We start from the raw sequence: 23,208 nt of genomic DNA on the forward strand, positions 1-23,208 counted from the left end.
ACACCAGTGATGATTATGGGTCATATTGACTGCATTTCCTCAATTGAGCAGTGATAGTATGTCATTTCTGAGAAAGTTAGTCTCCAACAATCAAAAGGGGTTCTAACAAACATCAACTCAAAGCTTTCCTGATGAGGCCTGGGAATCCTCTGGCCTCTTTCTGTGGGTTCCAGGCCCTTATTTTGACTAGGGACTAGAGGTTTGGAACTAGAGACTTTCAGCAGAAAAGTGTGGGCTGGTCATAGACTTAAAGCTTCCAGAGAAGATCCCCAAAGTGTGATACTACTATGCATGTTTAGAATGGCTGGTGTTCACCTCCCTATGGTGGGTGCAGTGATCCTGTATGTACCTGAGAAGCACAAGGAGATCCTTTCTGTCTAGTTATTGTCTGTGGTGGCTTGTTTTGTGGGGTGCCAGAATGAGTGAGGTTTCTCCTTCCTCCTGCCTCTGCAGGGTTTGTTCATGTTCCAATTCCAACCCGAAAAATCCTTCCATTACAAAGGGCTAAAGCTCAGCCAGTATTATCAAGGCGCCCACAAAGAGAGAACATGAACCAGCTCATCTATGGGAAGGAAAATGAGATGGGTAAGTGCCTGAAGGGCATCCTCTGTCCCCTCACAATGCTCTACTTGGGGGCAGTAACTGGGTCTGTGGAGCCCCATAGTCTCCACCCCCTTGTCTGGCCCCAGCATTTACGTTTTGTGTAGAGATGATTAATAACAATCTTTGTTGTACCTTAGTTTATGTCTTCATCCGCATTAACAGTGCAGGGACAGTCCTGCCCTGCTCCTCTGAACAGCTGGGGACAAAGACGTGGATGGATCAAGTTTACAAATGGACCAAGGACACTGGGCAGGAAATTCAAGGTGCTGTAAGCCCTCCTCCAACCTCCCTCCTAGTACTGAAGCTCTCTGTTAATTCCCCTGTGTTGGCTAGGCAGGTAGCATGAATCAGGGCCTCCCTTCATTAGGGTAGAGAACCTACAGGATATCACCCCATTTGTCTCTTTGCCCCGCAAATGGTTTGCATTAGATCCAGTATTTGTAAGACCTCTTCTGGTGTATTCACTGTGTTCCTGACCACTGCTGGCCTAAGAGCCTGAAGTCACTGCTTTGCTTCTGGACAAAAAAAAGGTGCTCAGATTTTCTCTGTGATTAATTCATTGGCTGCTTTGCCTCCTCTTACTTGTAAGAGTTGGATACATCAGCTTTACTTGCTGTTACAAATGCTTTGAGCACACTTTGTGTCAGTTTAGCCTGTTGTCAGTCACCAGCACAAGGAACTAGTCCAGCTTCCAGTGTTATTGTGTTGGGACCAGCATCTCCAGATCACTTCTTCACCTTTAGGGTGAAATTTACCCCAGGACAGAAGTCCTAAGAGCACCTGAATCTTCCAAGACTTGTCCTGATCTTTTCATGTGTGCTAATTCACCCATAGTCCTCAAATGTTGCTCGGATGTATTGTCGTCTGGCACCTCCATTTGGGACAGAATCATGGATTCTAAGGACAGAAGCAACCATTGTAATTATCTAGTTCAACCTCCTGCATAGCACAGGTCAGAGCATTTCACCCAGTGTAATCCTGTATCAAGCCCAATAACTAATTTTTGAACAAGTGAATGGCCCCATGATACTTGTAAGAACTTGGCACCTATTTCCAATGGAGCTGCTGCCAGCTCCCCAATTTGGTTTTAATTAGGGCTGTCGATAAATCGCAGTTAACTCACGCAATTAACTAAAAAAAATTGTGATTACAAAAATTAATCGCGATTAATCTCAGTTGTAATCACACTGTTAAACAATAGAATACCAATTGAAATTTACTAAATATTTTGGATGTTTTTCTACATTTTCATATCTATTGTATTCTGTGATGTAATTGAAATCAGTATATATTATTTTTTATTATGAATATTTGCACTGTAAAAAGATAAAAGAAATTGTATTTTTCTATTCACCTCATACAGGTACTGTAGTGCAATGTCTGTCATGAAAGTGCAACTTACAAATGCTGATTTTTTTTTTGTTACATAACTGCATTCAAAAACAAAACAATGTAGAACTTTAGAGCCTACAGGTCTAATCAGTTCTACTTCTTATTCAGCCAGTCACTAAGACAAACAAGTTTGTTTACATTTACAGGAGATAATGCTGCTCTCTTCTTATTTACAATGTCACTAGAAAGTGAGAACAGATATTTGCATGGCACTTTTGTAGCTGGCATTGCAAGGTATTTATGTACCAGATATGCTAAACATTCATATGCCCCTTCATGCTTCGGCCACCATTCCAGAGGACATGCTGATGATGCTCATTAAAAAAATGTAATTTGTGACTGAACTCCTTGAGGGGAGAATTGTGTCTCCTGTTCTGTTTTACCCGCATTCTGCCATATATTTAATGTTATAGCAGTCTCAGATGATGAGTTCATTTTAAGAACACTTTCACTGCATATTTCACAAAACTCAAAGAAAGTACCAATGTGAGATTTCTAAAGATAGCTACAGCGCTCGACCCAAGGTTTAAGAATCTGAAGTGCCTGCCAAAATCTGAGAGGGACAAGGTAGGGAGCCTGCTTTCAGAAGTTATAAAAGAGCAACACTCTGATGCGGAAACTACAGAACCTGAACCACCAAAAAAGAAAATCAACCTTCTGCTGGTGGCATCTGACTCAGAAGATGAAAACAAACATGCGTTGGTCCGCACTGCTTTGGATTGTTATCAAGCAGAACCCGTCATCAGCATGAACGCATGTCCCCTGGAATGATGGTTGAAGCATGGAGTGACATATGCATCTTTAGCGCATCTGCCACATAAATATCTTGCAATGTTGGCTACAACAGTGCCATGAGAACGCCTGTTCTCATTTCAGGTGACGTAAACAAGAAGCGGGCAGCATTACATTTGCAGGAGATAAACACACTTGTTTGTCTGAGCAATTGGCTGAACAAGAAGTAGGACTGAGTGGACTTGCAGGCTCTAAAATGTCACATTGTTTTATTTTTGAATGCAGGTTTTTTGTACATAATTCTTCATTTGTAAGTTCAACTTTCATGATAAAGAGATTGCACTACAGTACTTGTATTAGGTGAATTGAAAAATACTATTTATTTTCTTTTTTTACAGTGCAAATACTTGTAATCAAAAATAAATATAAAGTGAGCACTGTACGCTTTGTATTCTGTTATACTTGAAATCAATATATTTGAAAATGTAGAAAAAATCCCAAGATATTTAAATAAATGGTATTCTATTATAGTTTAACAGCATGATTAATCGCGTGATTAATCGTGATTAATTTTTTTAATTGCGTGATTAATCGCGATTAGCTTTTATAATTGCTTGACAGCCCTAGTTTTAATGGGTTTATCCTTCATCCAGGGCACCTGGGTCTCCCAAGCTGAAAGGAGTCAGGGCACCAGGCCTGTACATGAGCATTTAGGGGATGAAATTGTGCCTTCAATTTTTAGTACATGTAGAGCCCTGCAGTATGTGTGCACAACTGATCTTTAGATAGTTTGCTTGTGATCATGTTATTTGTTTGCACGATCAAGGAACTTCTGCAGATGAAAGTGAGGCCCCTTCAAAATGTGCTACTTAATTGTAGACTGATAAACTCTGGATAATGTACAGGAGAGGAAGAAGTTGAGAGTAGATGATGTACAAGGCCTTTTCCATCTGTCTTACTTTTCTGATCCTGTAATATAGACAAGACTTCAAAGGAAAAACCAAGGGATGAAGGAATCTACCATGTACTTAGTCATTTTGATACCAGTGCCCCAACATGATCCCAGACGGGGCTTGTCATAACTATAAAGGGAAGGGTAACAGCCCTCCTATGTCCAATACTATAAAATCCGTCCTGGCCAGAGACTCCAAAATCCTTTTACCTGTAAAGGGTTAAGAAGCTCAGGTAACCTGGCTGACACCTGACCCAAAGGACCAATAAGGGGACAAGATACTTTCAAATCTTGGTGGGGGGAAGGCTTTTGTTTGTGCTCTTTGTTTTGGGGGTTGTTCGCTCTTGGGACTAAGAGGGACCAGACATCAATTCATGCTCTCCAAATCTTTCTGAACAAGTCTCTAATTTTTCAAACTTGTAAGTAACCGTCAGGCAAGGCGTGTTAGTTTTGTCTTTGTTTTCTCAACTTGTAAATGTTCCTTTTGCTAGAGGGTTTACTTCTGTTTGCTGTAACTCTGAACTTAAGGCTAGAGGGGGTTCCTCTGGGCTCTTTGAATCTGATTACCCTGTAAAGTTATTTTCCATCCTGATTTTACAGAGATGATTTTTACCTTTCTTTCTTTAATTAAAAGCCTTCTTTTTAAGAACCTGATTGAGTTTTCCTTGTTTTAAGATCCAAGGGGATTGGATCTGGACTCACCAGGAATTGGTGGGGGAAAGGAGGGGGATGGTTAAATTCTTGTGTTAAGATCCAAGGGTTTGGATCGGTGTTCACCAGGAAATTGGTGAAGAAGTCTCTCAAGGCTACCCAGGGAAGGAAGTTAGTACTTGGGAGTGGTGGCAGCAAAACCAGATCTAAGCTGGTAATTCAGTGTAGGGGTTCACATGCAGGTCCCCATATCTGTACTCTAAAGTTCAGAGTGGGGAAGGAACCTTGACAGCGCTGTACTGCAGGAAGCAGTGTTGGTGACATAGTAGGGTGTGCTCGTCCTCCTTGAGCCAGTACTGACCCCAATGCCTCAGAATTGTGCTGGGAGTGAGGCTGTGCTGCTGGAAGTGCTATTTTTGGTTCATATTTAAAACTGAAGACCTGTGGAAATTTAATTTTTGTTTCCCTAAATTATTGCCTCCTTCCTATAGCTTCAGTTGGATGTAGGGTTCATCTTTACTTCTTGCTTAAACTGTTGTGCATTAGGGATGCTTGACTGTTAAACATCTGCTATATAACACCCCAGAGATGGCTGCATTTTTTAGTGGTGGAGGAATAGATCATACATGTGTGAGAAGTTTTTTAAATTGCCTGTTAGCCAATATATGTTGGGCGGAGTATACACCACATTAATGGGTATTATGCACACATTATTTATACAATATACATTATATAAATAAAGTGCTGGGAAGTTATGTTAACTGAATGTATTATGCTCTTCCCATAATTCTGTTCACCCATGTCAGGCATCTCACAACACTGTCCAAAGCTTTGATATTAGAAAACAGGAAACTTGTCAAAGCAAAGATGCATGAATACTTTGTATCAAATATGGTTAGGAAGTACTTTTGTGGCTCATCAATGGTTGGAATGTTGTATTCAAAACAAGATATGGGAAAGTATAGGGAAGTACTAATGGGAAGCTGGCACAAACTAGTGGGTTAAACTTAAACTTCTAGTGATGCATAACTTGTAAAATCATACTATCTGAAATGAGTGTCTTTGAAGCACACTTGTGTAAGGTGAACATGCTGCAAGAGTTTGCTTCCTGGAAGGAGAGTATGTACGTCTCTCTTTCATATTGTATTGCTTTGTCTTTTGACAATAAATTTGGCCAAAATTAGTTAATTGGTTTCTTGAACGTTTACAAGAATGAACTGAGAGTGTAGTCAATGTGTCCCAGGATGTGTGGTTAATTAACATGCTTAGTATTTTGTCATAATCCGCTGGATTTGGAGTTCTATGACTGGAACAGAAGACCACAATCTATAATCTCTCTATCTCTTCTAGATTCCAAATATTGCTCCATACTGGAGAATGGATCCCTAGCCTTCAAGGACTTCGGCTCAGCGCAGTCTGGAATCTACAAATGCAATGTCTCCTATTCCAAAGAGGGCAAGCGCTACACAAAGAACTTCCATTTCTTTGTCAGGGGTATGGTATGTAGGAAAGCTGCCCAAGGTGCAGAGAGTTGTGGGAGAGGGATTGGCTGCTTTGTGAAGAACAGATCAAGATGCCAGAGATAAATGGTTGCCATGACCAAAGGGGGGAGCATGATCTCCTATATTGGAGAGACCCAGGGAGTCTGGGTATTGATGCAGGTTAGGGTGTTGAGGAAAGTGCCAGTGGGAATAACTGTGGGTCACTAAGGGTATGTCTACACTGAGATTAAGAAAACCCATGGCACAGCCCCATAGCTAAGGGGGAGCATGAGCAGGCACTGACCCCCCTGTACATTTGTTTGTCCTTGTAAATAAGATGTTCCAGTTTTTTCTTCCCCAGTTTCTTATTCTGAGTTTCCTCAGATGAGTGATTGTAGTCCTAAAGCCACAAAGTAGTAGTTACAATTCTAGTAGCCCTTGGGGGTGGGGTGTGTTAGTGACCCTGTTTCAGCTAAATTAAGTGTGGTGACTGCATTACGTTGGTGCCATAATAAAAGATGTGCAAAGAAGTCTCTGCAAAGTGGGGACACATGGTTCTATGCTTGAGTTTCTGTGACCAAACCCTGCCTGCCTGTTTGGAGGGGAGACAAGAATTCCTTTCAGACAGAGAGAGGCTATATTTTATAACCTGTTTGACCTCTTGTGACAGCTTTTTCCATAAACAACACTTATTCTGAAGTTATGGTATTAAAAGGCAGACCTTCAATGAAAAGATCAGATTTATTAAGAGTCAAATTGGTTGTCTTTAGCCTTACTGTTCTTCCAGAACAAGATATACTGGGCTCAATGTTTGTTTAAGGCTAAATTGGCAACACACAGTGAATGTTGGACATGCAAACAGCCACATGACAACCTTTCATACATCCTCTATACCAGCGGTTCTCAAACTGGAGTCCACGGACCCCCTGGGGCTCCGCGAGGGTACTCCCCGGCGTCCGCGAGTCATGTCTGGCTCTAGGCGGTCCACAAGTCATGTCTGGGGCCGGCGGCCCTGCTGATCAACTCCTCCCCCTCCCTCCCAGTGCCTCCTGCATGCTGCAGAACAGCTGTTGAACACCCCCGGGGGGTGGAGGGGGGAGGAATTAAAAGCCGGCTTGGGGATCTGCAAAAATGTTTAAATCAAAATGGGGGTCCTCAGCTTGCTAAAGTTTGAGAACTGCTGCTCTATACTTCTCCAAAAATGCATGTGTTTTGGAACATCATAGTCAGTGCTCTCTCAAAAAATGTTCTCTCTCTTTCTACAAGCTTGTGTAATTTTAGGGGTGCCGGATGAGTTGGCTTTACCAATTAACATTAAGAAATGGATTGTGGTATCTAGTGAAATCCGTGACTTCCAAAGACATCTGTGACTTCAGCCAGCAGTCGGCTGGGAGCTGCAGGGTCCCTCCACCACCCGTGGCAGCCGAGAGCTGCAGGGTACCCCTGCCACCTGCGGTGGTGGGGCCCTCCGAGCTCCTGTGGGCAGCAGGGGTACCCCAGAGCTCGTGGGTGGCAGGGGACCCCACAGCTCATGGCTGCTGCCCAACAGCTCCTGCCTGCTGCTGGGGGGGCAGGGGTACCCCACTGCTCCTCACCACTATGGGCACCTGGGGGCTCCGAGCCACTGCAGAGGACCCCGCAGCTGCTTGCCCACCTCTGCAGCTCTGAGCCGTGGGGGAGGGAGACCTGGAACTCCGAGCCCGTACAGGTGGTGGGAGCTCCCAGCCGACCCCCACAGCGGTTCCCCATGAATATTTTTAGTAAATGCCAGGGACAGGCCACCAGCTTCCATGAATTTTTCTTTATTAACCTGTCCCTGACGTTTACTAAAAATATCCATGACAAAATCTTATCCTTAGTTATGGTGTCACTTATTTATCTCTTTAGTCATTTGAATAATTGATGCCCTTGCATGACTTCTATGGGTTCAGTTTTATTTTTTGTTTGTTTTTTGTATTTTTTTTCAGGTTTTACAAATATTTAACATTGAATTTTGTTATTTGTATTGTATTTCTATCTTAAGGTTATATACAAAAAATACACCCATTTTAAGTTTTACCTTCTCAATATCTAATCCAAGCAAGGCAATCAAAGGACACAGTGATTCCTATTTCAAGAAGTCTGGAGAGCTGGTAGACTAGATTGCTGAAAAGCTTTTTTATAACTTGGTGGTGTTCTCAACAAAATTCCTTTGCAATTCACCATTGGTTTCCTTGATCAGTTTATGATACGCTTGGGACTACTGATGCTCATTTACACTTTTGAACCGTAGTAAGTGGGAAAAATTCCCTCCTTTCTTAATTTTCCATTACTAGGGTTTTGTTTTCAAGTTGCTTCACTGTTTTCCCAATAATTTTAATGGTCCATCATTGTCTTTGCTGGGTTGTACAATGCTAGGTACTTGGAACTTGTCTCATCTGTTTGGGGAGGTCCCCCTCCCTGTCTGATTGTTTTACTTCCCTGTAGTGAGGTGGAGCTGAATGTTGCAGCAAAAATTATGAACACAGTTTTATGTATACAAATACATAAAGCCACAGTCTATGTACATAACTCATAATAGCCATCAGGTTCAGAACATTACAAGCTTTAACCCTGTGGTCAGTCAATCTAGGAGTTCCCCTTCCTTGACTCTGCAGTAGTGTCCCAGGCCCCCTGGGCAGACCATCTAAGGTTTCTTATGGACTCTAGAGGTGCATTCCAGTTCTAGTCAGCCCACACTCTCTCTACTCCTGGGGGGATTCTGCGCCACTGCGCAATGCAGAATTTTGCAGAAATTACTGTTGTACATGCAGAATTTCCTTCCTCCCACAGAAATGGGCTGCAGTGCTGCTAGACCCGGCAGAACCCAGCTCACACATAGAAGACACTGCTGGGGAGGGAGCTAGAGGGTTCCTGGCAGCTGCATGCCCTGAGGGAAAGAGACAGTAGCACGCAGGAAACTCAACACAAGCCTGGGACCAAGCATCAGAGAACCTATGTACCCCCAATGCATATAGAGGTGCAAAACCGTTTTCAGGCTCTCTGCACAGATACTGCTGCGGAGAAGGATTTGGAAGAGCCCTCTGAGGGAAGGTATAAGAAGGAGACCCCATTGGCCGGAAGGCACAGGATGCATTGTCCTAAGGATGGGGGTTCCAAGACCACCACTCCCAAGAGGAGGAGATGGGTGGTGGTGGTCGGGGACTCCCTCCTAAGGGGGACGGAGTCATCCATCTGCTTACCAGACCAGGAGACTCGAGAAGTGTGCTGCTTGCCTGGAGCTAGAATCCAGGATGTGATGGAGTGTCTGCTGAGACTGATCAAGACCTCAGACTGTTACCCCTTCCTACTTCTCCATGTAGGCACCAATGATACTGCCAAGAATGACCTTGAGCAGACTACTTGGCTCTGGGAAGGATAAAGGAGTTTGAGGCGCAAGTTGTTTTCTCGTCCATCCTCCTTGTTGAAGGAAAAGGCCCAGGTAGGGACTGTCGAATTGTGGAGGTGAATGCGTGGTTACACAGGTGGTGTCGGAGAGAGGGCTTTGGATTCTTCGACCATGGGATGTTGTTCTGGGAAGAAGGATTGCTAGGAAGAGATGGGATCCACCTAATGAAGAGAGGGAAGATCATCTTCTCAGGCGGGCTTGCTAACCTAGTGAGGAGGGCTTTAAACTAGGTTATCCCAGAGAGGTGGGAGAAGAGAATTAATAAGATTAGATGCTGTAGTCATCTTAATGAATTGCAAGATGCCCCACGTAGATGCAAGATTGGATTTTTCTTTGAGTGTGGGAAGCCTCTTAAGGTGTATATAAAAGATGAGTGGGAACCAAATTGCATAGCTAGGCTTTTTTCAGTGTCAAACAAGGCTGAATAAAGTGCTACTGGAGGGAAAACACCTTACAATAGGATGCATTTGGAATACTAGATCATATAAAAAATTATATATAGGTATATAAATATAAACACAAATCTGGCAACCCCATACCTCCAGTTGCCCAGGATTTTTTAAGGGTCTTGTGTGACAAGCAAGGCTGTTTTTTTACCCATATAAATTGCATGGTAAGTCTATTTATTCGAGAAAAGAGCAAGGGAGAGAACTTGAAAGGCAATAGGCTAATGATAAATCTAAATACAAAATGTAAATATGAAAAACACAATAATATATAAAACAAATCATTCATAGTATATCAAATGCCCTGCACAAGTGAATAACTAGTGCGATTTAAGATTTAGGTTATAGTCTGCTTTACATGTCAGGAGTGTTGACTGTTCCAAGGGATTAGTGGTTATTGTAACACAATCCATCAGAGGCAAATCTGGTGAAGAGAATCTGTCTGGCAATGCAAATTGTGATGATTAGTGCACATAATACTTCAGTCTGTAGATGGCGCTGTATACCCCTGTTTAGTGATAAACTATTACTCTTTGCATTGCAGTGCTACACAATTGTCTTTACTATTTGGTTCTAAAGGAGATCAATAGAAGAGTTCAGTGCAACTGGTTATCTGCTTGGGGGAGGGATAGCTCAGTGGTTTGAGCATTGGCCTGCTTAAACCCAGGGTTGTGAGTTCAGTCCTTGAGGGGGCTATTTAGGGATCTGGGGCAAAAATCTGTCTGGGGATTGGTCCTGCTTTGAGCAGGAGGTTGGACTAGATGATCTCCTGAGGTCCCTTCCAACCCTGATATTCTATGATTATATAAGTCAATATTACCATATCTACAAGGATACATAGGAAAACCATACTGATTTTTAAACTTGTTGAAGTATGCTTTTTATACTTTAAAAAAAACCACATTCTTGTACTTTTGGTCAAATCTGATCTCAGTCTTTGGAATGTCTGCCAACCTTCAGAGGGGTTTTTGCAAAAATCTTGTGGAGCCTGCTAAATCCGTACAGAAGGTGGATAGGTACTTGATGCTGTATCTGACATTGGTCCCCTTCAGGATTTGTTTTATGCCATTGAATGCAGCCTTCTTTTTGTTAAACGCAGCTGAGAAGTCAGGAAAAAAGAGAAATTTTGTAGCCTTTGTACATAAGGGTTTCAGCTTTTCTGGCAGCATTCATTAGCAGTACTTTGTCACTGAATTTCAGCAGCTTGAAGATGATGGGATTCCTGCTTTCTAGTACCAGGCATTCGATGAGCCCTTTCAATAGCTAATGGGAGCAGCTGGGGTCCAATTAAGTAGGTCAGGGGGCAGTTTCTGAAGAAAGATGATAATATCCATCCCCTCAAAGCCCTCAGCAGTGCCCAAGTGGCAAAAGTTGTTTTTTCAAGATCTGTTTTTTAAATCATCCTGATTTTCTTCCAGTTTGTCTAATCTGAGCTTTAAGGAGTCAGTTTCTTCTTTAATTTCACTGTTTCAATGGTAGTCTTTTGTAGCTCATTTCCAAGTGAACCATTCAGGAATTTACATCACATATATCTTTAGAGAGGCCATGAATATCTTTCAATATTGAATCTAGTCAGTCTATGAGGAATTCTTTCAGTGTCGCAATATCCTGGGTTAGGTTCTGCTGTGGCCTTGCATTCTCCCACTTCAGCTGTTGAGGTGATTCAGGCTTAGGACTTTTGTTGCCTCTCATTTTGTCATTGGAATTCATAGTCAACAGTTTGAAGTTTATCCAGGGGCTTAATTTAAACTTTTATGACAGAAAGTTATTGGCAGTTTGCTAGGAAAGTAATTATTAGAGACGACTTGATATGTGGGGAATGAGAAGTCTGGGACTAGGCGGCCATCTTCCTCACAGGTAACATGTGACACCCCACCCCCACCCCTCACTCCCAAATGGGTGTATTTAAACCACTGATAGGTAAAAAAAAATTGCAAAGAATTTGAAGAAGTTCTAGGTACTGCCAAGGACTTAAATGAGGCTTTCCCGTGTATTTTTGAAATGTCTATAGTGGTCTTGTTATTTGGAGCATCAATTGCAACACGTGGGAATTCCTTTTCTTGTTTGAAAATAATTTTATCACATCTAAGGATGAGCATGACCCATGAAAGAAAGAGAAACGATTCTCCTGTCATATGAAAGTGATTTGACTTGAAAACTGAACCTTGTATGTCTTTGTGGAGGAATTAAGGTACTATTATCCAAGAAGACTTCAACTTTAGTGTCATGAACAGTCTTTACGTCACACAGCACTTTCATGTTCAGATCTATACTTTTATATTTCTGAATCTTTGAATTTTTGTGCATGCTTGAATATTTGCTATGCTGAACAATCACATAAACATGCATTTTATTTTTTCTTAAATATAGTTTTTAAAGGATTCTGATTGAAACTGCGTTTTTCACTCAGTACATGAACTTATGAAAGCAAACCTCAGTCTGCCTCCCCGAGTCAATGTCCTAGCTGCAGGGAGTGGCACCAAGTCTCAGAGCCCGGGGCGCTAGGTTTCTAGGGCTTGGGCTGGAGGACTAAAATGTAGACATTTGGGCTTGGGCGGTAGGTAGCCCATGCTCTGAGACTCTAACCTCTTGCTGGGTGACAGCTCAGACTCCTGCCTGAGCCCGAACATCTACACTGCAGTTTTATAGCCCCACAAGACCAATCCCTATAAACCTGAGTCAGCTGACCTGGGCCCGCTGTGGCCATGCCATAGGTCTTTTATCACAGTGTAGACATACCCTAAAGAGATTAGCTCCCCCACAGGATAGAATCATAGAATATCAGGGTTGGAAGGGACCTCAAGAGGTCATCTAGTCTAACCCCCTGCTCAAAGCAGGACCAATTCCCAACTAAATCATCCCAGCCAGGGCTTTGTCAAGCCTGACCTTAAAAACCTCTAAGGAAGGAGATTCCACCGCCTCCCTAGGTAATCCATTCCAGTGCTTCACCACCCTCCTAGTGAAAAAGTTTTTCCTACTATCCAACCTAAACCTCCTCCACTGCAACTTGAGACCATTACTCCTTGTTCTGTCATCTGGTACCACTGAGAACAGTCTAGATCCATCCTCTTTCGAACCCTCATTCAGGTAGTTGAAAACAGCTATCAAATCCCCCCTCATTCTTCTCTTCTGCAGAGTAAACAATCCCAGTTCCCTCAGCCTCTCCTCATAAGTCATGTGCTCCAGCCCCCTAATCATTTTTGTTGCTTTCCGCTGGACTCTTTCCAATTTTTCCACATCCTTCTTGTAGTGTGGGGCCCAAAACTGGACACTACTGCAGATGAGGCCTCACCAATGTAGACTAGAGGGGAATGATCACGTCCCTCGATCTGCTGGCAATGCCCCTACTTATACAGCCCAAAATGCCGTTAGCCTTCTTGGCAACAAGAGCACACTGTTGACTCATATCCAGCTTCTCATCCACTGTGACCCCTAGGTCCTTTTCTACAGAACTGCTACCTAGCCATTCGGTCCCTAGTCTGTAACAGTGAATGGGATTCTTCCGTCCTAAGTGCAGGACTCTGCATTTGTCCTTGTTGAACCTCATCAGGTTTCTTTTGGCCCAATCCTCTAATTTGTTTGGGTCCCTCTGTATCCTATCCCTATCCTCCAGCGTATCTACCACTCTTCCCAGTTTAGTGTCATCTGCAAACTTGCTGAGAGTGCAGTCCACGCCATCCTCCAGATCATTAATGAAGATATTGAACAAAACTGGCCCCAGGACCGACCCTTGGGGCACTCCGCTTGAAACCGGCTGCCAACTAGACATGGAGCCATTGATCACTACCCGTTGAGCCTGACCATCTAGCCAGCTTTCTATCCACCTTATAGTCCATTCATCCAGCCCATACTTCTTTAACTTGCCAGCAAGAATACTGTGGGAGACCGTATCAAAAGCGTTGCTGAAGTCAAGGAATAACACATCCACTGCTTTCCCCTCATCCACAGACCCAGTTATCTCCTCATAGAAGGCAATTAAGTCAGGCATGACTTGCCCTTGGTGAATCCATGCTGACTGTTCCTGATCACTTTCCTCTCCTCTAGTGCTTCAGAATTGATTCCTTGAGGACCCGCTCCATGATTTTTCCAGGGACTGAGGTGAGGCTGACTGGCCTGTAGTTCCCCAGATCCTCCTCCTTCCCTTTTTTAAAGATGGGCACTACATTAGCCTTTTTCCAGTCATCCAGGACCTCCCCCGATCGCCATGAGTTTTCAAAGATAATGGCCAATGACTGTGCAATCATATCCGCCAACTCCTTTACCACCCTCGGATGCAGCGTATCCAGCCCCATGGACTTGTGCTCATCCTGTTTTTCTAAACAGTCCCGAACCACTTCTTTCTTCACAGAGGGCTGGTCACCTCCTCCCCATACTGTGCTGCCCAGTGCAGCAGTCTGGGAGCTGACCTTGTTTGTGAAGATAGAGGCAAAAAAAGCATTGAGTACATTAGCTTTTTCCACATCCTCTGTCACTAGGTTGCCTCCCTCATTCAGTAAGGGGCCCACACTTTCTTTGACTTTCTTCTTGTTGCTAACATAGATGGGGAGGATGCTGCTTGTGCAGCACTATGGGGATTAGAAAACTGTATGCAAATTGAGTGTTTAATAGAGTTAACACTGTCCTTTCCCTTTAGCTTATCACAGGCCAGACAGGAGTGTGGAGATCCGGTCTGCATTTTACTCTCCTCTCTGCAGCTCAGCAACCAACAGCATCTACATCCACAGCTTTCTGGAGCATCTGAATGGGCTAGTGAGGAATCTCAGCTGTGAGGTCTTTGAAAAATACACTAAGTGCATCCGGCCCTCGCAAGAAAGGAACCACTCTGAAGTATGGATGACTGTGCTGAGTAAGAGCAGAGCTTGTTACTTAACCCTTAGTGTGTTTACAGATAGGAAATTATACCCATGACCTTGCTGGCCCTTCTCATCACCATTGCCTCTGGGCATGTATTTAATCACAGTTTGCATTTTCAAGACTCCTTCAGACAGCCAAAGCCACTCACCAAAAGTGACATGAATAGGGTGGTGCAAACCCAAGACCAGACTACAAACCAGGCTTCAAGCTGCTGCAGAACTGATCAGGTAACAAAATAACACAAGGACCCCTTTCCTCTTGCAGTGGCATAAGTCAGATGTAACTCTGCTGACATCAAGAGAGTTATGACTGGGTAAGCGAGAGGAGAGTTTGGCCCAAACAGTTTATGTCGTCAACTTACTAAACTAGCATTTATTGGAGAAGCCTGGAGCCTGGGTTACAGCATCTGGCGAAGGCTGTCTTCGGGATTGCAGCTGTCTACAGGAAGCTCAGAAATGTCTATGGGAATTGTACATTCAGACATTGCATATTGTTTTCCGACAGGGGCATGCTACCTTTTCCCCACTTAAACCCAGTACTGTTGAATATGGATGCAAGTAACAGGTTTATTTGTCTTGTTCTTGTCTTGAGAGAAAAGTCAATTCCCAGTGTCCAGGATGGAATCAAGGCTAGAACCCAGAGCCAAGCCTGAGGCATAAAGATGCTTCTCAGAAATGACAGCAACTTCTTTGTAGCTATGCTTTGTGGATTGTGTACAGTGTCTGGAATGATCTGGACATCAGTAGCCATTTACAGTTGTGAAATGCTAACATACAAGGATGGATGGATAAATACTATGAGACAGTGCAGGAGCTGTCAGTGACCATGTTTGCTTTATTTCACCACAGTGTTTCCTTATGGAGTCATGTGGGAAATTCATTGCCCGCCAGAAAGTACGAGCAAAAACTGTGAACAAGACATCGAGGATCGCTCTAAAGAGGTAATGTATCTGCTGTAATTGGTACCAGATTCCAAATCAGTATCAGAGTCCTAGCTCAGAAAGCAAAATTGTCTACAAAACTGACTAAACACACCATAGAGGAGTTGCAGATCATTATGGCTGGAAAGCTGGGGCAGTGTCCCAGGTTCCTGATCATTCATAGATTCCAAGGCAAGAAGGAGGCATTGTGATCATCTAGTCTGACTTTCTGGAAAGAAAGGCCAGAGAAATCCCCTAAAATAATTCCGAGAGCATATCTTGTAGAAAATGTTCCAATCTTGATCTAAAAATTGTCAGTAACGGAGACTCCTTCATGACCCTTGGTAAATTGTTTCAATGGTTAATTATCCTCAATTGTAAAAGTGTCTGCCTTATTTCCAATGTGAATTTGTCTAGTGTGAACTTCCAGCCATTGGATCATGTTAGATCTTTCTCTGCTAGTCTGAAAAGCACATTGTGAAATATGTTCCCTGTGTAAATGCTTTTAGACTGTAATTAAGTCACCTCTTAACTTTCTCTTTGTTAAGCTAAATAGATTGACCTCTTTAAGCCTATCACTATAAGGCATGCTATATAATCCTTTATTAATTCTCATGGCTCTTTTCTGAACTGTCTCAAATTAATTAATTAATTAATGGAGATATCCCATCTCCTAGAACTGGAAGGGACCTTGAAAGGTCATCGAGTCCAGCCCCCTGCCTTCACTAGCAGGACCAAGTACTGATTTTTGCCCCAGATCCCTAAGTGGCCCCCCTCAAGGATTGAACTCACAACCCTGGGTTTAGCAGGCCAATGCTCAAACCACTGAGCTATCCCTCCCCCCAATCAACCTCCTTCTCGAATTGTGGGCACCAGAACTGAACACAGGATACAGAGGTAAAATAACCTTTCTCCGCTACTCGAAATCCCCCTATTTATACATCCTACGATCGCATTAGCTCTTTTGGCCCTAGCGTCACACTGGAAGCTCATGTTCAGCTGATGGTCCACCATGACCCCCAAATCTTTCTCAGAGTCACTGAGTCCCCATCTTGTAAGTATGCGCTACATTCTTTGTTCCTACCACCTTATCTGGAGGTGAACACTTTTCACAAAACAATCAATCTGTATCTGACCTACCAGTCCTCAAAGAAACCTGCACAAGACTTTCAAAAGATGAGCCTGGGAGCTTAAATTCATTAATCTGCTAGTCACTAAAAATCATGGACTGAACAGAGACACTGGATTTATGGTTTATTACAACAATCTGTAACCCACTAGCTCCCAATTTTTGTCTTATGACTGCAGAGATGTTAATTGGCCATTCTACTTTGAATGGTCCCTTATACAATATGTGCTAACTACTTATACTAAGTATTAGAGTGGTAGCCGTGTTAGTCTGTATCAGCAAAAATAACGAGGCGTCCTTGTGGCACCTTCGAGACTAACAAATTTATTTGGGCATAAGCTTTCGTGGGTTAGAACCCACTTCATCAGATGCATCTAACCCATGAAAGCTTATGCCCAAATAAATTTGTTAGTCTCTAAGGTGCCACAAGGACGCCTCGTTATTTTTGCTGATACAGACTAACACGGCCACCACTCTAATACTTATACTAAACAATCTGTTCCACCTTGCATTTAGCTGAGATGCTGGGAATACCTTTCCCAGACCCGAAGAAGCCCTGTGTGGCTCAAAAGCTTGTCTCTCTCACCAACAGAAGTTGGTTCAATAAAAGATATTACCTCATCCATCTTGTCTCTCTGAAACCAAAAAAGGCATTTAACACTTTGGCCTTTGCTGTGATTTCTGTTATTTTCTTCTAATTGAGTAATGGGCCTTGGTCTTCCTCTCACTTCTAATACATTTGTAAAATGTTTTCATGTTACCCTTTATGTCCCTAGCTAGTTTAATCTCATCTTGTGCCTTGGTCCTTCTAATTTTGCCTCTATATTCTTGAGTTGTCATTTTTTTTTATATGAATCCTTCATAATTTGACCTAGTTTCCACTTTTTGTATGTCTCTTTTTTGAGTTTCAGGTCATTAGCTGGGGACCGACTGGCTAAGCAGCAGTTCTGAAGAAAAGGACCTGGGGATTAGAGTGGATGAGAAACGATATGAGTCAGCAGTGTGCCCTTGTTGCCAAGAAGGCCAATGGCATATTGGGCTGCATTAGTAGGAGCATTGCCAGCAGATCGAGGGAAGTGATTATTCCCCTATATTCAGCACTGGTGAGGCCACACCTGGAGTATTGCATCCAGTTTTGGTCCCCCCACTACAAAAGGGATGTGGACAAATTGGAGAGAGTCCAGCAGAGAGCAACAAAAATGATTAGGGGGCTGGGGCACATGACTTACGAGGTGAGGCTGAGGGAACTGGGGTTATTTAGTCTGCAGAAGAGAAGAGCAAGGGGGGAATCTGATAGCAGCCTTCAACTACCTGAAGGGGGGTTCCAAAGAGGATGGAGCTAGGCTGTTCTCAGTGGTGGCAGATGACAGAACAAGGAGTAATGGTCTCAAGTTGCAGTGGGGGAGGTCTGGGTTGGATACTAGGAAACACTTTTTCACTAGGAGGGTGGTGAAGCACTGAAATGGGTTACCTAGGGAGGTGGTGGAATCTCCTTCCTTAGAGGTTTTTAAGGCCCAGCTTGTCAAAGCCCTAGATGGGATGAATTAGTGGGTGTTGGTCCTGCTTTGAGCAGGGGATTGTACTAGATGACCTCCTGAGATCTCTTCCAACCCTAATATTGTATGATTGAAGATGTCCTGGTTAAGCCAGGTGGTTTCTTACCATACTTCCTGTGTTTTTGATGCATTGGGATAGTTTGCTCTTGTGCCTTTAATAACATCTCTTTAAAAAACTGCCAACTCCTCTGACTCCTTTTCCCCTAGACTTGCTTCCCATGGTATCTTACCTACCAATTCCCTGAGTTTGCTAACACGTGCCTTCTTGAAGTCCGTTGTCTTCACTCTGATGTTTTCTCTCCTACCATTCCTTAGCATCTTGAACTCATCGTTTCAGGGTCATTTTCACTCAAGCTCCTTCCACCTTCAAATTCACAGCCAATTCATCATGGTTTGTTAGAATCAAGTCTAGAACACCTTCTTCCCTAGTCACTTTCTCCACCTTCTGCAATAAAACGTTATCTCCAATGCATTCCAAGAACTTGTTGAATAATCATTACTCTGCTGTATTATTTTCCCAACAGATTTCTGGGTAGTTGAAGTTCCCCATCATCACCAAATCATGTGCTTTGGATGATTTGTTTGTTTTTAAAAAAAAAACAAAAAACAAAAAAAAAACCCTCATCCATCTCTTCTCCATAGTTAGGTGGTATATTAGACCCCCCTGCCATGACATCACCCTTTTTAAACCCCTTTTATCCTTATCCAGAGACTTTCAACTGGTCTGCTTCCGCTTCTATCTCAACCTCAGTGCAAGTGTATACATTTTTGATATACAAGGTAACACTGAACACCTCCCATTTTTCCCTGCCTGCCCTTCCTGAACAAGCTTCTTCTATACCAATATTCCAGTTGTGTGAATTATCCCACCAAGACTCTGTGATGCCAATTATGTCATAATTGTGATTATTCACTAGTATTTGTAGTTCTTCCTGTTTATTCCTCCTACTTCTTGCAGTAGTATACAGACATCTAAGATGTTAATTCAGTTTCCCCTCTATATTCCCTCCTGTCTCCTTTGCCCCGCTATGATTGGCCATGTTCCTCCCAAATTCTGACCCTTCACCCAGGTCTTTATGTTTTGGACCTATCTGTGGGCTTTTGTCTCTTGCCCCATCTAACCTAGTTTAAAGTCTTCCTCACTAGATTAGCCAGTTTGTATCCAAAGCTACTCTTCCCCTTTCTTGTTAGGAGAACCCCATCTCTACTCAGCATCCTTCTTCTCAGAACAACATCACGTGGTGGAGGAAGCCAAAGCTATCCTGTCGACACCATCTGCACAGCCATGCAGTCACCTCTAGGATGTGTCTGTCATTGCCTGGGCCCCTACCATTGATTGGAAGGATAGATGAGAACACCACCTGTGCCCCCAACTCCTTCACCATCACTCTCAGAGCCCTGTAGTCGCTTTTGAACTGCTTAGGGTCATACCTCGCAGTATCATTAGTGCCCACATGGATGAGCAGCATGGGGTAGTGGCAAGAGAGCCGCATGATCCTCAGCAATCCTTCTGTAATGTCTCAGATATGGGCCCCTGGCAGGCAGCACATCTGTCCGGCTGGCAGATGGATGCCTCCTTCCCCATTAGAAGGGAGTTACCAACCATCACCATCCTTGGTTTTCTCTGGGGCGTGGGATCCATGATCCTCCCAGTCTTGGGGCTACATGGTATCTCCTCCTCCATCTTTGGGGGAGATTCTTCATCCCTCATTGCCAGGGCAGCATACTGTTTGTTTTTTTTTAATCTCTGTGGATGGTGGGCTGGGAGCCAGGGGGAAGTGGGAAATATAGATGTTATTGACCTGGTGAATACTGCTAATTGTTTTCTTGACTCCTCACAGGCCTATGAGAGAATTCATCGCTCCATCGAGGGGCTGAATGAGTTTCAGATCCGTGAGGGGAATCTGCCTCCTTTGCACTACAAAGCTGGGTCACTTCTGGCCTATAAGGTGGATCATTGTAAGCCAGGGTTTGGTAAAATTAACACTACAGACGGGTGTTCCAACTGTTGCAGTAAGTCAATTGTCAAAAATCTTCCCACCCAAACCCATCAGTGGGGCACAATCCGCACTGGGGATTGTTCCTATCACAGACTTCACACTGGAGTCACTTTTGTTATACTAATGGCTAGAAATGGAGATGAAGATGCAGTTATTCTTAAACACACCATGTAAAAATTAATTACAAGTATATAGAGGCCGTAGGAAAATGTTGTACACACAAAACATTTCTTTTCTTGATGAGCCATGGGATATCCATTAATAAGATGCTCTTTCCTGCACCGGCTCCATCACTCTAATCTTTAACCCTGATAGGAATCCTCAATCTGAGTCTCTGACCCTGACCCCAAATGTCACTGCATCTCTTCTTTTAATGGTTTTACAGTTGCTTGTTCCCCAGGGCTGTACAGCTCACTGAATACAGTCACATGTGCCACTTGCCCCCTGGGTTCTTACAATGAGCATTATGGGAAGACAGAGTGTGAGACCTGCACAAGGAGCTTGGTGACCTATCACAAAGGGGCTACATCCAGTGAAGACTGTGGTGAGTAGTGAGGGCTTTCCTAGTCCAGCAAGTAATGCTTCTGTAATGACAGTAAAGCATGCTTCCTAACAGGAAGTAGGCCGGTGCAGCTCAGACAGGAGGAATCATTCCCAGCTGATAGCATCTTAGCACAGTTTCTGCTGTCTCTGTGGCTCACCTGTTAGAGTGATACAGCAACCTATGAGTTGCAAGATATGGTGACATAGAGAGCGCAGCTTCTGAGCGCTGCTCACGTTTGGTGTCTGGATCCCAGTTGTCATACATCGTCAGACAATGCTGGGAGCTCCAGCTCCAAGTTCCTGTCTGTGAGGTTACCCTTTCCATGCTGGTCCCAGCAGCTAGGCTAGGTAGAGCCTACAGAAACCCAAGCCACTTAGTTTGTTCACCCTTACCTTTTACAAGTCTCCCAAGCTAGTCTTCCATGCATTGAGAGTTGCAGAAATCCATCAGGCATTGATCTCCACTTCTGGTAATGCTGCTGTATCTATTTCAGTCCCTGCCATCTCGCGTCTGGTGCTGCTGCTGTGTGTATTCACCTTTGGAGTCACACCATCCATCCTCTTTGTTTCAGTGTACATGTAGGTCTGTTTAGATTCTTTAAATAAAAATAGGTAGCAAGTTAGAACATTCCCCAGTTCCCTTCCCTCATTACTGCTTTAGTGGACAGCCTGACTATTGGGTGAAGCTGAATCTGGAACACAGAGATGCAGCATGGGGCACCCCCTGCAGTGTGGAATGGATGAACCCATTCTTAAGGGACATAGCTGCCTGAAAGAGCTGCTGGCAATGAGAATTTGAGACTGAGCTAGGGAACGTTGCTCAGTGTGTCTGTAGTGCTCAGTGCATTGCACCCCGCCCCACCCTACCCCTTGCAATTCTGAGTGGGGCCTTTATAGACTATAAAGTATTTCTGAGGCTCCCTCCTGCAGTAGGGACTTGGTGCTACCATAATGAGCCAGGCCTTAACTGAACCCCATGTGTGCAAGGACAGATGCTATAGAACCACTGTCCTCATAGCTGGTGTTACACACAATGGAGCTGATGTGCTTCCCACTTCTTCCACTAATATTTTCTCTCCAGTGTCATGCGATTGTTTTTTCCTCGGACAAAGTTGGGCAAAGCCCTGCTCCACAAGGAGCTGGAGTTCCTGCACAAAGTGACTCTGTGTGACGGGAATACATCTAAGAAGCCAGGCGAAGAATCCAAGAGACCAAGGAAGTGGGAAAATTCGTCCCAGCCTTTCCAAGCTGCCCCAAATGCTGTGGGGCCATTCCCTGGGCCAGAAGCTCCACCACCAGAGATTTAAGCCTCACTCTGGTCTTAGGCACAGTTGTGTGTCTTTGCAGGAAATTGAAACAAAATTTTCAAAAGTGTAGAGAAATTTCAGTCCAAATAAATCTAAAGAAAATCATTAAGAAGGGCGGGTCCTGAAGCTGACTGTGCAAGGTGTGTGGTGCAAGCTTATAAACAAATGACTTTAGGAGAGAGCCACTTGCTCCTATCGCATGTGTCTTTTCACAGCAGATATTGAAATAACAAACTGCCTGAGGCCATAGGCGCCAACTTTCCCCGGCGCCTGTGGGAGCTTGCGCCCCCCGGCCCTTGGACCCGCCCCGACTCCACCCTTGCCCCGCCCCCATTCCAACCCCTTCCCCAAAGTCCCCGCCCCAACTCTGCCCCCTCCCTGCCCCTATTGGACCCCTTCTCCAAATCCCCGGCCCTGCCTCTTCCCCGCGCTCGCTGTGTTCCCCCTCCTCCCCCTCCCTCCCAGCTGCGCGAAACAGCTGTTTCATGGTGCAAGTGCTGGGAGCTGGGGGGGGGGGGGGGAAAGCGGGCACGTGGCACACTCAGGGGAGGAGGCAGAGGTGGAGGTGAGCTGGGCGGGGGGGGCGCGGAGCTGCCGGTGGGTGCTGAGCACCCACCAATTTTTCCCCCGGGTCCTCCAGCCTCGGAGCACTCAGGAGTCAGCGCCTATGCTTGAGGCAACCCCTTGTTGTGCAAGTTAGTGAGACTATCCTGTGAGAGCAGCAGAAACAGCCCTAGGCACCAGGTTCCAAAACATAAACCAATCTAATTCAGCTTAATGAGAGTTTAGAGAGTCATAGTCTAAATCCAGACGGCACTACCAGATCATCTAATCTGACCTCACCACCCAGCACCCTCACACTAAACCCAACAACCAAAATGAGATCAAAGTATTACAGCTCACAGGATACTAATGTGCCACAGGCATAGAGTAGGAGGGACCGAGGTGTGCCATGCGTGAGGGGCCTGCAATGGCAGGGAAATGATTAAATGAGATATACCCAGATAATCCTGGCACATGACCACACCCACATGCTGCAGAGAAAGGCAAAAAAAAAAAAAACCAACCCAACCCCCAAAAAAACTAAGGTCACTGCCAAGCTGATCTCTCCCTCTGGCACATAATATTCTAGTCTCCTATGGTCTGCAATACTTGGTTTAATTTCAGTTGCTGGGTTTAGTATGTGGGTGCTGTGTGGTGTTGGTAGCCTGTAATA

The 23,208-nt window shown here is 44.2% G+C and overlaps 1 protein-coding gene across 1 annotated transcript; it reads left to right on the forward strand.

Annotated features, from left to right (window-relative positions):
• The first annotated feature begins 403 nt into the window (after positions 1–403).
• LOC122172128 (zona pellucida-binding protein 2-like) lies at positions 404–22,083 on the forward strand. Its single transcript, XM_042845508.2, has 6 exons — positions 404–585; positions 741–866; positions 5,681–5,824; positions 14,318–14,530; positions 15,387–15,478; positions 19,984–22,083. Exons 1-6 carry the CDS (start codon positions 549–551, stop codon positions 20,314–20,316), a joined length of 945 nt encoding a protein of 314 aa, XP_042701442.2. The 5' UTR covers positions 404–548; the 3' UTR covers positions 20,317–22,083.
• Positions 22,084–23,208: the final 1,125 nt, after the last annotated feature.

Source organism: Chrysemys picta, chromosome 3, assembly GCF_011386835.1.
Source record: "Chrysemys picta bellii isolate R12L10 chromosome 3, ASM1138683v2, whole genome shotgun sequence".
NCBI classification, from domain to species: Eukaryota; Metazoa; Chordata; order Testudines; family Emydidae; genus Chrysemys; species Chrysemys picta.